This window comes from Notothenia rossii (assembly GCF_949606895.1).
Source record: "Notothenia rossii genome assembly, chromosome: 6".
Classification (NCBI taxonomy): domain Eukaryota; kingdom Metazoa; phylum Chordata; class Actinopteri; order Perciformes; family Nototheniidae; genus Notothenia; species Notothenia rossii.
The window spans coordinates 77590449-77602309 of NC_136909.1; the positions used below are offsets into that span (position 1 = coordinate 77590449).

Sequence of the window (11861 nt, forward strand, 5' to 3'; positions counted from 1 at the left end):
GTTGCTTTTCCTCTGAAATAGATGGCACCTGTCTTAAATGTGGATTTATAATGTCGTTGTTTTGTTGTTGTGACAGACACTTCTGCATTCTGTGTCACAGCAACCCCTTGAGATTTGATTTGCATATGTGGAGGAGGGGCAGGTCTATGTGAATGCATGTCTACACATATATGAGGGTTCAGAGAGTGATGTGACATTGATTCTTGCACCATCTCCAAAAACATACACGTAAGTATCGACAGACAGACAGGAAGGTGGTGAGCAGGGTCACATGTGAGCTGTCCTTTAGTGAAACATGATGACCATGCACTCCCTCTGTGGCTGCACTCATTTTATATCATGTTTCTTTCTCAGGAGAGAAACAGGCTTAGGGACTTCTCAAGCTAAACTTTGATCTGTTAACATTTAAGATATAGTTTGGTACATTTATATAGAGATAACACAAGAAATAAATCAAGAATTGTGAAAGAAAGAACAGACAGTGGTGGCTATTTTATAATCTTTGCTGGCTACATTTCATAATTGTAATAGATGGAACTGTACCTAATTGCAAACTATTGATTTTTCTTGTTTTGAAATACAGCCCTAAAAATGTCTGGTGATATAAATCAATTATATCCAAACTTGTCATTTAGAATTGGTAAAAAAGTATTTCTGCATACACATTAGAGAGCTATTTGAGAAAGTAAATCTGAGCTGTTTTATGTCAATAAAAGCAAAGAGGCTGAAGAGGTAAAAAAAACTAAACCAAGAGTTCCTCGACCGATGGGCTAATGAATGAACATTTAATAAAATATATGAAGGGTCAACGATCACAAACGCTGTTGATTGTTTTAAGATATTTGTAGCACTTAATCTACTTTAAGACACACGGTAGATGCTAAGAATGTGCAGGTTTCTGAGTCACAAGTAATAAATCTCACATTGTTCTGAAGTCCTTTGTTGTGCCCAAAGAATCCTTGAAGAACGCCACATTTTTCTCATTTGCAACCTTGTATAAATGTTCAGTGCCATTTCCTGGACACAGGCAGATAAGCTATCACAGCAGGGCTAAAACAATACCTCGGTTACAAGCTATTCTTCCTGAATACAGAGTGGCTGACAAGTGAAAAGCAATAATTCACATACATGAATGTGTGAATGAGTCATCAGCTTTTTAGATGACCACCTCAGAGGCTGTCTTAAAAAGGTTTGCAACTTCATTCAACACCGCTCTACTCTTCCACACTCTCACACACACAAACAAACAATCACACACACACACACACACACACACACACACACACACACACACACACACACACACACACACACACACACACACACACACACACACACACACACACACACACACACACACACACACACACACACACACACACACACACACACACACACACACCCTTCACATCTCACAGAGTAGCATTGTCCTGCCGAGAGATGTGTAATGGAAAAGATAAATGGAGGATAAAGCTAAGGTGACAGGACGGAGCATGCATGTGTGTATTTGCATCGTGTGTGTGTGTGTGTGTGTGTGTGTGTGTGTGTGTGTGTGTGTGTGTGTGTGTGTGTGTGTGTGTGTGTGTGTGTGTGTGTGTGTGTGTGTGTGTGTGTGTGCCCGCTTGTGTGTAGTGCACAACAGACCAGCAAACCATCTGCTCATCTCCTCTTAATGAACAAAGCAAACAGCAGGAGTCAAGGCTGTCTCCAAATCTGGAGTCTCTTTATTGGTAAGCATACACACACATACACACATGCACATCTCGGCGCTGTTTAATCTGATTATCTTTGATTGAGAACAGGGGCAAAGTAACCTTTTTAGACCTCTCTCCTACATCAGTGACAGAGAAGGTCTGAAACACAATTAGCAATCTGTTCCTGAGCTCTGCTCTGCAGTCACATCTGACCACAAGCAGCCAAATAGACCTAATGGGTGGGAACTAACCAATGGGAACTAACACGCACAATGCATCTGTGGATGATGGGGAAACGCAACACTATTAGACAGCTGTTCGCCATATCTTTTCAAATGTACTTGGAGGAAAAATAAGCATGGGATCAATTGGCTCAGGAGCAATCACAGTCGGGCATGAAGGTACACACAGGGTTGGATGTGAAGAAATATGGCAGCCTGAAGTTAAGACAAAGTCGGACTGCTGCAAAGGAAGTCTGGACCTTGACAAGATATGACACTGTGTGTATAAGGCCAAGAGGACCATAAGAAAAAGACATTAATCTGGACTCTATGTGGCCACATCCTGCTCAGGGCCCCGAGGATAATTAACAGTTACCTCTCAGTCAGCAGGCTCACCACATGGCTTCAAGACATGAAACACTCCCTGTCTGCTGCTTCTCTGCATATACAACCCATAAACATACTGAGCAAATGGATCATAAGTGACAAACATTATTAGACCAGCGTCAGAGCCTGGGGAACCCTGTCTGAGGGGCATCAGATAACAGCAGGGCGTCATCGTGGGTAGGAAAATGCCCTTTATAAGAAGGATCATATCGACAGCATCCCGTTGGTGTGAACAGGTTCCAGCTGCACGAGGGCCACAGTTAGATCTGGTTGTTAACCTGGGGGTCACAAGGTTGCACATGCAGAGAGGACACTGGTGTCACTCCCGTGTCTGTGTGGATACACATGATCATTCATAAAATATATTTAAAGGTTAGCTTAAAATAATTTGCTCTCATCAGCAAAATAAGTTTCATTTTCTTTAAAGCCTTTTATTTTTAAAGGTTGTTCAAATCTATTTCTTGTACGTTCTTTTATATTGTTTTATGTTGACTTTACTTTCTCCTGAAGATTTTTGGCTTGCTTGTTTTGAATGTGGATTTCCTTTTAGAGAGAGACACATTTTATTATAATAACTATCATTAATATTACAATAAGTATTTGTTGTCTGCACTGTAAAGACTGGATGTTTTATTATTTTATGATTACTTTAGCTTTTTATTTCATAATTTTGAGTTGTTTACTACTTTTTGTTGAGTTACTTTTATTTGAACATGCATTATAATGATCACTTCAGACCCAAATACATTTATTTTCTGTATGATTTTGATCACAGTAATATGATTTTATTTATATCACTGTATAAATATTATTATTTGTATAATCATTAGATAAATTAAATGGAAATGCTTATATATTTTAGCAATTGAGGACGGGACCACATACGGTATGGATTTCCTTAATGCTCTATTCTTCCCTCAGCAATAAAGACCTGACTGTAAAATAGTCGTTTGGAAATTATCTTATCAAAAATATCTGGTGATCCTCATCTCTTCCTCACTGCAGAGCGACACTGCCCTCTGCTGGCCAGTATTGGTTAACGTCAGCGGACCGCAAACTCACCTTTTTTGGGCCTCTCGGGCTCCTGTAGCAGATTCCCTTTACCGCTGTCTCTTTTTCCTCACACAGCATGGATCCTTTCTACAACTTTATTTCGGTGTTTTAGAGTTGGTTTGTGTTTGGCTTTGAGAATAAGGGACTTCGTTACCTCTTCTGGACACGATGTTTACCACCACCGGCTCTCGGGGGCTGTGTAAGTATCCCGGATCCCCGGTAAACGACAGCCGTGATGTGGCTACCCTCTCACCGCTCCTCCTGTCAGTCACAACAGCTAGCTTAGCTAACCCACGTTAGCATTGTTCTGTCATTCATTTACTCTTGGTATTATGTATACGTTAAACCTGCGTTTGGTTAATAAACTACATATGTATTTAGTCAGTGTGTTAAGCAAATGTTTCGTCGTTTAAAATAATAGAAATATGTGGAAAGGGGAATCCACTGATAAGCTAAATAACCAGCTACTGTCTGCCCTGCCCCCATACAGAAATCAGCCACTTCTCTCTTTTCAATTGACAAAGCTGTGGTCTAATTTACTGTAACATAATAAACAAGATGTTGTATGTATGTGTTGTTTACAGACAAGGCTCCTCTGTCTAAAGGCCTCCTGCTGGTTCTCAATTGTCTGACTGTGATGCTCACCCTGCTGCCTCAGTACCAGGAGCTGTTCGTATACACTCTGCAGGTCACACAGCACCAGGTATGATGTCTCCTTTCTGTCTGAGAGAAACACACACTGGTGGAGGGCTATCAACCATACCCAGTATCTCCAGATATAAAACTAAAAAGCAGAACTCTTATATACTGCCACTCTCATAGTTCTATACAGAGGTGTGTGGAAACTCATGCAAAACCAAGCTTTAATAATTTATTATAGAACTTACATGCTTTAAAATGTGATCCGATTGTTCTTAACACAGAGATTATGTATGAAGGGCAGAATAATGATAACTTTCTGTTACTGTATTCAGAAGTTGTTGAAAAGAAAGGGCTAGTATGGATTGTGGACAGTTGGTATGGTTATACACATCTATGCACATCTGTCAGGTTAACCTGTGTACTGGATGTGACAAGAAATCTTAAATGTGTAGTTCACTTTGCAAGCATTTCAAAAAATAAATAAGGCTATAAATAAAAATATGTAAGGTATGATTATTTACAATGTTTGTAACTTTGATTGGGTTTCTGTCTCTGTGTTCTTTTGTTTTTATATACCTTTAACCTAGTAGTGAAAGGGTTGCCTATTTTAGTATGTAATTTCTCTAATGTAAAAATAGTATGTTTGTATCTATACATTGACATAGATACAAAGAGATAAAATAAACACAGGTGTTGGGGACAAAGGGTTTTAAACACTAGAATCCCTAAATACATTAATCATTATCATGACAAGAGTTTGATAATAATTGGAAATGTAGTGCTACTTGGGGGCTCTGCTATGTGAGATATAACACTCTGTTTTTCAGAAAAGCATCATTTCACAAAGTATCAATTTGTCCGTTTTCCCCTGTTTGTAAGGTGTATGTGTATAGTGAGTATAACTCTTCTCTCCCCCCTGCTGCAGGTGTGGAGGTTGTTGTTTGGCAGGCTGATCTGTCTGGACGTGAAGGACGCCTTCTGTAGCAGCCTGCTCATCTACAATTTCAGAATCTTTGAGAGGAGGTTTGGAACCAGGAAGTTCGCTGTAAGTACCAATAATCAGTGATAGATTAACACAAAGATCCATACAAAGTTAATAAACTTGCTATTGTTGTTATGTGAACTAGATGAAACTACAATAGATGGAATTAGTTTGATGAATTGCCATTTCACACTCTACTTAATCTCATAAACAGAAGCTAAATGTTAAGATCTTTTCTAATAGGATTATAAGTATGATCATCAATCAGAATCAATATAAGTTGTACCTGTGTATCATTTAGAGAAGAGTTCACACAACTTCCTCATCTTTCACGAAGCAGTTTTCTGTGTAAACAATATTTGACAATGGCACTGTTTGTACAATTGTAGTAAAATGTTTAAAGACATCCACAAGACTCAACCTTTTCAAGATATTTTTCCAATCTTTTACATTTTGAACTTTACTTCCAGTCCTTCCTGTTTGGCACGTGGGTTCTCTCTGCGCTGATGGACTTCCTGCTGGCTCAGGCTTTCCAGTTTCTGTTTGACTATGAGGTGGAGGAACTGCCCGCAGGACTGTGAGAAGATTTGTCACTTTACTAGCCACAATAGATGATACACTTTAAAATAAAATAATAAGATAAGATATTCTTTATTACTACTTTTTACTCTTTTTAATTACTAATGCATGTGCTGCATGTCTCGAAAGGCAACAACTGTTTGTCACTGATATGAACACTGGAGATTCTGCAATCTATTTTATGATCTGTATTAAGCTGCTTTTGATACAATGACAAGTTTATCATTTGGATATATATATATAATATTCGTTCCATCCTCTTGACTTCTCTTCGTCCTCTCTCAGGATTGCTCCGGTCTTCTCTCTGTTCGTGCCTTTCTACCGGCTGATCCCCAGCATGCCGGTCACCCAGGTCCTGGGCCACATCCACATCACCAACAAGTCTCTGGTCTACATAGTAGGCTTGCAGGTAAGCCCATGTCTGCTAGTGCGGTGATATATGCTAATTCATAATTGTTGAGAATACTCTGTCCCCAACGAGTCTGGTTTTAATTGTGTCCGTCATCCTCTCTTCTTTCTGTGGGGCAGCTGTTGACGTCCGGTCCCTTCATGTGGCTCGTTGCACTCAGTGGACTTGTAAGTAGCCACATTCTTCTTGTTATTTCCTCTGTGTCTAGAAAGTGTACTGGGTGTTTCGTAAAGTCATGATCAGCACTTGAGTGAACTAGAGATCCAAAGCAATAAACTTAAATTGGATAAAGCTTGTGGTAATTCGCTCTAGCTTGTGTGATAACATTTCACAAGTAATTTAATTAATTGTTGCTCAACAGCAATATACCTACCTTGTTGCTTATACGTTCAATCCTAAAAACTTTTTTTTTCGTTGCTTACAGATCTCAGGCGGACTGTACCACTCCAATTTCCTGTGGATGCAGAAGCTCCTCTTTGTACCTGCCTGGGTGTCTTTTATTGGGCGGTATATTCTAGAGCCTCTCTTTTCAAGTGAGTAAATCATTAAGTGATCATATAAACACAAAAGCTCCCCCAAAAAAAGCCAATTTACCCTAATGACTACTGATGCAGGGCCTGGCATGGAGATTGTGTTTCTCTTGTGTTTGTTCATTGTGTGCACTTTGCATGTATTCTACACAGGGTGACATGTTATTGGTCTGCCTAGTAATGTGTTGTTAACATCTGTTAACATCCAGCCTCCCAGCCGAGCAGTGAGACCCCTGTGGGGATGGGGGCCACTCTGGACATCCAGAGGCAGCAGAGGATGGACATTCTGGACCAGCAGCTGATGTTGGCCCAATACAACGAGTCCACGAGGAACACCAGGCCACAGCCGCAGCCACAGGTACAGGGACACACACACTTATAGCAGGATTGGGCCTATTCAGAATAAAACGACATACTATTTTGAATAAGGTTGATAGCTCAGGAACTAAAACACAATGGATTGAGAATAAAATGAATATAACTCCCCTCACAGTGCTTCCTAATTAGTATCTATTATGTTATCTATAAAGTCTCCAATTTGCTTCCATAGATGTCAGAGAATAGTATTTCCAAAGTGCTTGATTCTGCCTCTGTGTCTGTGTGTAGCCTGGGTTCTTACAGTGGACCAGGTTGTTCCCCTCCCTCAGGCAGAGAGGACCGAACCGCCCCCCGATGCAGCCCCGCCCCCAGGCTGAGGCTCCACCCTCCACACAGTCTCCGCTGCTGGACAACTCTCCTGTGGCCGAGGAGCAGGTGGGCGTTCATCTCTGTGTTTCTGCCTCGACTGCATTTTCATCAGCTGATTCTGACAAAGCATCTTTTTCAAGTCTGACCTGCCGAATCAGAAAATGTTGCGTGCATGCCCTTGGCGATATTTAGTTACTGCCACTGGCGATTTTATGCGCACGATCAAACCATCATTAATTAGTAAAGACCCTGGATGAGCAATTAGTACATCTCTACATTTTTCACTGGATGTATTGGTTTACTTTGTTTTCCTTCTAGACTTTATTTTTATTTTATTCGTGTAATAACTAGACTCAAAATATTCACAGACTGCTTATTTTTGTTCATCAATTTTCTTCAAGCATTATTTTATGTTCCTCTTATGTCCATGGCACCCTTATGTATTATTCCCAGGTGATGCTTTAGCTGCTGCTTCTGTCTTAAATGTACTGTACATTTGTATTTCTACATGTATATTTTCAACTTTTTTAATGCAATTTTATTGCTATTTGAGATGTTTACATTTTGAATTGTTTATAATAGAGAACCGCAGCGTCCTAAAACCCGGAAATAAACTCCTTCCGGTTCCTTCGTCAAAAACCAATGCAATTTCTCCATAGGATTTTGGAAAATAGCTCAAAATAAGGTCTGTGTTTGAAACACATTCAAGAGACGGATCACGTTTGGTTCAGCCGGATAATATCCACATGTCTCCTACTTTTATAATTTTCGAATCATAAATCTAGTCGCCAGAAGCAAAATGCTAACGTTATGCTATAAACAAACTACAGCAGGGTCGCTGCTTCAACGTCACTTCAACTTAAGATCCATATTCAAAAATACAGATTCAAAATTGTACAAGTTGAAGCGTTTGTTTTAACAGTTTGCAGGAGGCAGGTACTTGCTTTCAAGCAGAACAGGGCAAACAAACTTAGCGGGAGTGTTTACGTGTTCGGTGTAATGACGTAAAACGGCCTCGACAACTTCTGTAGTCCTATTCAGCCACTTTAATTCAACCATCGTTTTTCAGACACGTCAACTCTTCAGAAATCACCAGTGGGGTCCCTGCTGATGTATTTAATGTCGTAGAACAAAACGTGATCTGTCTCTTCAATTTGTGTCAAACACAGACCTTATTTCCAGATATTTTTCAAAGCCCTACGGAGAAATCCCATTGCTTTTTGTCGAAGGAACCAGCAGTGGTAAAAATGCTAACTTACTTCCGGGTTTTAGGACGCGTCACTGCGGTTCTCTATTTCTAGTCTTGTAATTTCTCTAATGTACAATGCCTTGTCTTTTTATGCTGCTGCAAAGCAAAAATGCCGCAAATCTGGATCAATAAAGCACTTCTTATCCTATCTTAACTGATGCTTTTTTTTTGTTTAACCTCAGGTTGCCCTGTTGGTGGAAATGGGCTTTACCAGGACAGATGCCCTGGAGGCCCTCAGAGCTTCAAACAACGACATAAACATGGCAACCAATTTCCTCTTGCAACACTGAGAGAGTGAGAGAGCAAACAGAGGAGGAAAGAGATCAGGAAGAGGAGAAACCAAAGGAGCGAAAAGCAACACGGAGGAAATGAAAGACAGTGAATGATGGACAAATTGTACAGACTGTGTCACTGCTCGCTGAAGCAGTTGTCAGGCTGACTCAACCTGAACCGGTTCCGATATCATGCTGATTAATGAAGAGGTGTGAAGCACAAGCTGGGAGACATTTGCGTCATAGCTTTCTGAAGGCCGCTGTAGTGTGAAACAGGCGTCATAGCTCAAGGCAGACGAGTTACACCTCTAAATCTGAGGGGGTTTCCTGGGGAAAATACACGGCAGTGAAGAGAATATGAGGTGATTATTTCCTTGAGGCTGAAGCACAGGAATCAGCTGCCATCTCACTTACAGCTGTTGGAAATAACATTTTTATAAAACCCACTGTCCTGTAATGACACTTTACTTTCAAAACGGCTTACCATCAGAAACAGGTTTATTGCCAAGTAGGTTAACACGTTTGCTTTGGTGTATAACTAGCATCTTAGACCCTGATTACTGCTAAGAAACAAAAAAGAGCATTTCTAATGGATTTTACGCCATTCATTGTTGGATATATTTTTCACAGGAGTAAAACATGAATGAAGCACCTGCTAGAAGTTTATGATGTAACTACAGGAGGAGGTGCAGAGGTCATCCTAACAACTTCAGAATTACCGATAAAAAAAAAATTCATCCACAAAGTTGTTATTTCCTTTTGTTGGCAGTGTTTCATAGAAGTTGCAAGGCTCCACCCTTTCCTGCGTGCGATGTTTTAACAAAGCCTCACTGACAGTAACTGTAGGAGCCACTTTTCTCCATTCGCCCCTCTAAAAGTAAATTGTGGGTGAGAGACAGCTATCTCAGGGTCTTTGATGCGACTTCTTCCAAAAATGACATCATATTTACAGATATGGTTGCCCATACAAGTATCCATTTGAGGAGGAGGTCATGTTTCACACTCTTGTTTCTGTATTACGTCATTTCATGCACTCACTCCCCAGATTGTATTTATTCTGTCTTAACTGAGTTTGAGCCTTTCTCTACCAGCACACATGTCTGGATATTGTTAAGTCTTAAAAGGCTGGTGATATTTATTATGCAATATCATGAAAAGAGACATTTGTGAAGACTATGTACGGTATAGTTTCTACTTTGTGTATATAAACATGCAAACATGTGCGAGAGAAGAAACATTGCAGCCACTGTGTATTGATGTCAAAGACAGATGCTAGTTTTATATTTTGTGCGTACTTATTAATAATATATGACACTGAGATGAGTCTGTCATTTCTGTGTATGTATTCTAATAATAATAGTATATGGGTGTGATGAGGAAGTTGTTGCATGGACAACTTTCTGGTGAATTGTAATGAATCATTTGATCTGAAGAATAAATCAAATGTCAAACACAATTTTTGCTAATATTGATTTTCCTGAGTATTTACTTCATCTGATCCCAGTATTCACTTACACTCCTGTTACTGAGTTTTAGGTAGTAGCAAAATCTGGAATAGCAACGCTATGCCAATAAACATTTATATCTGGCTCTTGAGGGCTCTGAAGTGAAGTGTACATCTTGCACCAAATCCATCAAAGTCAAATCAAAGTTTATTTATTTAGCCCATTTATTTGTACATGCTTTTTCTTGTGTTCATTTATTCCTGTATTTTCTTCCACATTTATTTTAACATTTTCTTTCACATTTATTTATTCTTATATTTTGTTATTCCTGTATTTATTATGTATTTATGTATTTATGCATTTATTTGTTTTGTACTTATGTCATGTTCTGTCCTCCATACCTGTGTGCTCGTTTTGTGCAAAAAGGTACAAATTCACTCTAAAACACAGCATGACCTATAGTTAGGCTTTCATTCATTTGAAAACACATTGGTGGTCCAGAGATCTATGCATTGTTTTTTCAATTGCTCAAGGTTCAACACACAGGGGAGGGACATCTTTTGTCCTCTGCTATGCTGATGTTAAATCTGGAGAAATTGTCCACACCACTTTTTCTAACAAAGTGACGCCCATGCACAACACACTACAAATGGTTTGTTGACATAGAATTGCTTTGCTGTTGAGGTAATACTTTTTAACACATGGTGGCACTCTTGTGATAAGATGTTTATTTTTTCAGGGTAATTTACATATTTACATCAAGATAAAATGTTAAATCACGACAAGCAACGGGCTGAAAATGAAAAGTGACAATATAAATGTAATGGATTTTTAAAATCCTATGTGACAGTTGGAGATGATGGAAAAGGTTAAAGGACTGATATATTGAAAATAAACCAGATTTAAACGTCAGATAGTTATGCCTTTTAGTGCTTCTAACAAGCATTCAAAAAATAGAATCTGAATATTTAATGGTGGAAAAAGACACTTTGCTCTCAACTAAGGGAATAGAAATAGATTCATTTTTAAAAGTTGCAAGCCAAATGAGTATGGAGACACTTTCTTAAGAGATTCAGTATCTTCCAGAAACTCCTTCAAATCCAAAGCAGCTGCAACGGTTTTATTCATTTACTTAGTCGTCTGTTGTCTCCAAGACTACCTGAGATGTGTCAGGCAGAAACCAGTTTATATAAAACAGCACAATTGTGTTTATTCGTTAATCTGCCTTTTGTCATCTTCTCTCTCCAAGGTCCCTCTCATGTATCGACTCTTTTATACTTTAAAAAATAATCCACTGCAAAGATGAATGATTCCTCTTTGCCTCACAATACATATCTAAGAAAAAAAAACACGTTTAATTCACAAGCAATTTAATAAATGTCTCTCAAACTGTATCAATATTTTTAATTTCTCCAGGTATTAAAGAAAAGCAATAAAGGTGGGGTTTTAATAGGATATTTCGCACGTTACTGTGTGTATTTCAGGAGAATACAGAAGGTATTAAACATAAAATAATATTCACTTTGCGGCTGGTATGCATTTAAAGGCTTGCATACTCTCAATGGAAAGCATACATTGTTCAGAGTTTCGAAGAAAGACATAACTGTAGCAAGATATAACAAGATTTGAACAAAAAAACATGTTCACATTGTTTGGTTTCCTTTCATCACTAGATGGAGACATTGAGTGGGGTCTGTGGTCCTGTTTTTGC

General features: G+C 39.0%; 1 protein-coding gene across 1 annotated transcript; it reads left to right on the top strand.

Moving 5' to 3' along the window:
• Nucleotides 1–3413: 3413 nt before the first annotated feature.
• ubac2 (UBA domain containing 2) lies at nucleotides 3414–10161 on the top strand. Its single transcript, XM_079689785.1, has 10 exons — nucleotides 3414–3554; nucleotides 3940–4058; nucleotides 4923–5042; nucleotides 5450–5556; nucleotides 5844–5967; nucleotides 6087–6134; nucleotides 6392–6500; nucleotides 6707–6855; nucleotides 7104–7250; nucleotides 8616–10161. Exons 1-10 carry the CDS (start codon nucleotides 3524–3526, stop codon nucleotides 8721–8723), a joined length of 1062 nt encoding a protein of 353 aa, XP_079545911.1. The 5' UTR covers nucleotides 3414–3523; the 3' UTR covers nucleotides 8724–10161.
• The last annotated feature ends 1700 nt before the right edge of the window (nucleotides 10162–11861 follow it).

What these genes read in the sequence shown, in the direction of transcription:
- ubac2 (XM_079689785.1), top strand. Translation starts at nt 3,524, where the DNA reads ATGTTTACCACCACCGGCTCTCGGGGGCTGT. An exon ending in CACCGGCTCTCGGGGGCTGT is followed by an intron (nt 3,555 to 3,939) that starts GTAAGTATCCCG and finishes TGTTGTTTACAG; the next exon opens with ACAAGGCTCCTCTGTCTAAA. An exon ending in CTCCTGTGGCCGAGGAGCAG is followed by an intron (nt 7,251 to 8,615) that starts GTGGGCGTTCAT and finishes GTTTAACCTCAG; the next exon opens with GTTGCCCTGTTGGTGGAAAT.